At 30.1% G+C, this 2,500-nt stretch overlaps 1 protein-coding gene across 50 annotated transcripts in view; it reads right to left on the bottom strand.

Moving 5' to 3' along the window:
* Nucleotides 1–2,500, bottom strand: part of Mi-2 (chromodomain-helicase-DNA-binding protein Mi-2 homolog) — a 24,041-nt gene that overhangs the window by 21,513 nt on the left and 28 nt on the right. For all 50 annotated transcript variants that reach the window (XR_006224395.2, XR_006224396.2, XR_015191441.1 and 47 more), the window contains exon 1: nucleotides 2,352–2,500. This exon is cut by the window's right edge. Coding sequence is in view for 38 of the 50 variants with exons in the window: in XM_086542539.1 (XP_086398665.1) it covers nucleotides 2,352–2,385 (34 nt within the window). In the remaining 12 variants the exon portion in view is untranslated. The remainder of the gene's footprint in view (nucleotides 1–2,351) is intronic.

The raw sequence follows: 2,500 nt of genomic DNA, 5'->3' as shown, positions 1-2,500 counted from the left end.
ACATATATATATAAATATAAATATATACATATATATATATATAAATATAAATATATACATATATATAAATATATACATATATATATAAATATAAATAATACATATATATAAATATAAATATAACATATATATAATAAATATAAATATATACATATATATATAATATAAACATATACATATAATATATAATATATATAAATATATATATATATATATAATATATATATAAATATAATAATATATAATATATAATATATATATAAATATATAATATTAAATAAAAATATATATATAATATAAATATATATATATATATATAATATATATATATATATAAAAATATATATATATATATATATATATATATATATATATAAATATGAGTGTGTATATATATATAAATATGAATATATCTATAATATAAATATATAAATATATATAATATAAATATATATAACAATATAAATATATATATATATATATATAAATATAACAATATAAATATATATAATATAAATATATATAAATAATAATATAAATATATATATAATAATATAAATATATATATAATAATATAAATATATATATATAATAATATAAATAAATAAATAAATAAATATATATATATATATATAAATCAATGAATAAATAAATAAATATATATATTTATACGAGTGCGTGTGTGCATGGTTAGAGAAAAATTATTCAATGGCAATAATGTGTACTCACTCACACACAAAACATACCAGTTTGGTTAACTTTTGTGTGGTATTGGTATTTGATCAAATCTAAGGCAATTTGCAAATAGTTATTTTTTTTTGTTGCAATGACATATGTTTGCTTTATCGGTTTCAAAATGGGATGTATATTAATGGTGCACTCAAGAGGTTTGCATACATACAAGCTTGATCCTGCCAAAGCATACATGGAGGTGGTTTGTTGACCTTTCTGTTGTAGTGCCATTAGGTGCTGAGACAGCTTGGGAATTATGCACATGGTATGCCATATAGCCAAATTAATTATAAAACCCTATCTTTTTAGTTTTTATTTTCGAGTAAGTGGATGTATACCATGTTTTATGTGATTTCTGACCCTCTCCCCACTAAAAAAAAAATAAAATAAAAAATAAAAAAAAATATTAATTATAATTATCCATGAGCCTCTCTAGCCTTTTTGGGGATTGGGGTGGAGAGTGAAGTCCTTGGAAGCCAAGTTTGTATAAAAAATAAATGTATTTATTCTAATAATGTGTCCACTACTGGCATTCATGCCTGCTGATACTCTGAAAAAGGCTATATTAAAAATAACAACAACACATCAGTCTGCAGACCTACACATGCAATCTTGGTAAATCAACAAACTTCCAACATGCATCTTCTTGCAGGGTGAAGCTTATGGTCCTCCATAAAAATTTACCATCAAAGAAGAAACCAATTTTGCCCAAATATAACTTGTGGCAGCTTGCAGGCATTGGTCCGAATGCGTAAAGGTATTGAGACCAAGATTATCTTTATACAATCTGCATCATCTTTTTAGTATTAGAGCTAGTTCACATGAATTTGAATAGAACACATCAAATAAAATTACAAGAAAATGCTCCCACTTTTAAAAACTACTGTGTCTCTTCTAACGTAATTAAATACAACACTAACGATAATTATCATAATAATGCAAAAGCACAGGCAAGCAATCAAGTCAAATATCGGAATCTGTTGTGATTCCCGCTTTCGTAAAGTCCCTAGCCGTCAATGCCTAGAGAGCGCAAGGGTCCCATGACGGATCCTGTAGCATGGGTGGCTTCCTGGCGGTGGTTTGAATTGCGCGCCAAAGGACGAGGCGAGAGGGTCGGCCGGCCTGCGTCAGCGACATCCGTGGGTGCCAGATGTGTACCCAACAAACGTTGCTTCCAACATCAACAAACCTTAGCATTTCCGTGGTAAATGTGACTTGGCCTTATGTTTCTCGGGTCTCCCAATTGAGAGATGCATAAAACTAGCCGATATGTACGTGAAAATGCGTCGCATGGTCTTGATTTCGGGACCGGCTCGTCAGCGACACGGAAGAGACCTAGCATGATGCTACCCATTACTGTCGCTGACTAGCCGACCCTCTTTTGTAATTGCGTCCACCCAAGAAAATGCTAACCCAGATTTTCATTAGCAATCCTTCACTAAAACATAATGCATTGTTTCCAAACATATCTCCTTGCATTTCTGACGCGAACAATCAAATAAAATGCCTCTTTGGTCGACCAATAACAGTAATAAGGTCTATTTTCCTGAGCAACGCGATCTCACGCCGGCCCATTCAAAACAAAGCTCCATCAAACTTTAAAAAATTCACAAACTTACCTCTGTACTCCGTTTCCTCCACGTCCGAGGGCATCTCTGGGGTCTCGTTGCACTAACAAACACAATTTTTCTACGGATTTTTTTCTTATTTTTCTACTAAACAACAAAAATAAGAAGGGCAGCGAACCCGGCGACCGCCACCTCGTCCG

Source organism: Penaeus japonicus, unplaced genomic scaffold, assembly GCF_977035675.1.
Source record: "Penaeus japonicus unplaced genomic scaffold, GWHDUDI00000001_assembly GWHDUDI00000012, whole genome shotgun sequence".
Classification (NCBI taxonomy): Eukaryota; Metazoa; Arthropoda; class Malacostraca; order Decapoda; family Penaeidae; genus Penaeus; species Penaeus japonicus.
The sequence above is the reverse complement of the archived record's forward strand: the minus strand, read 5'-3'. Positions and strand labels throughout refer to the sequence as shown.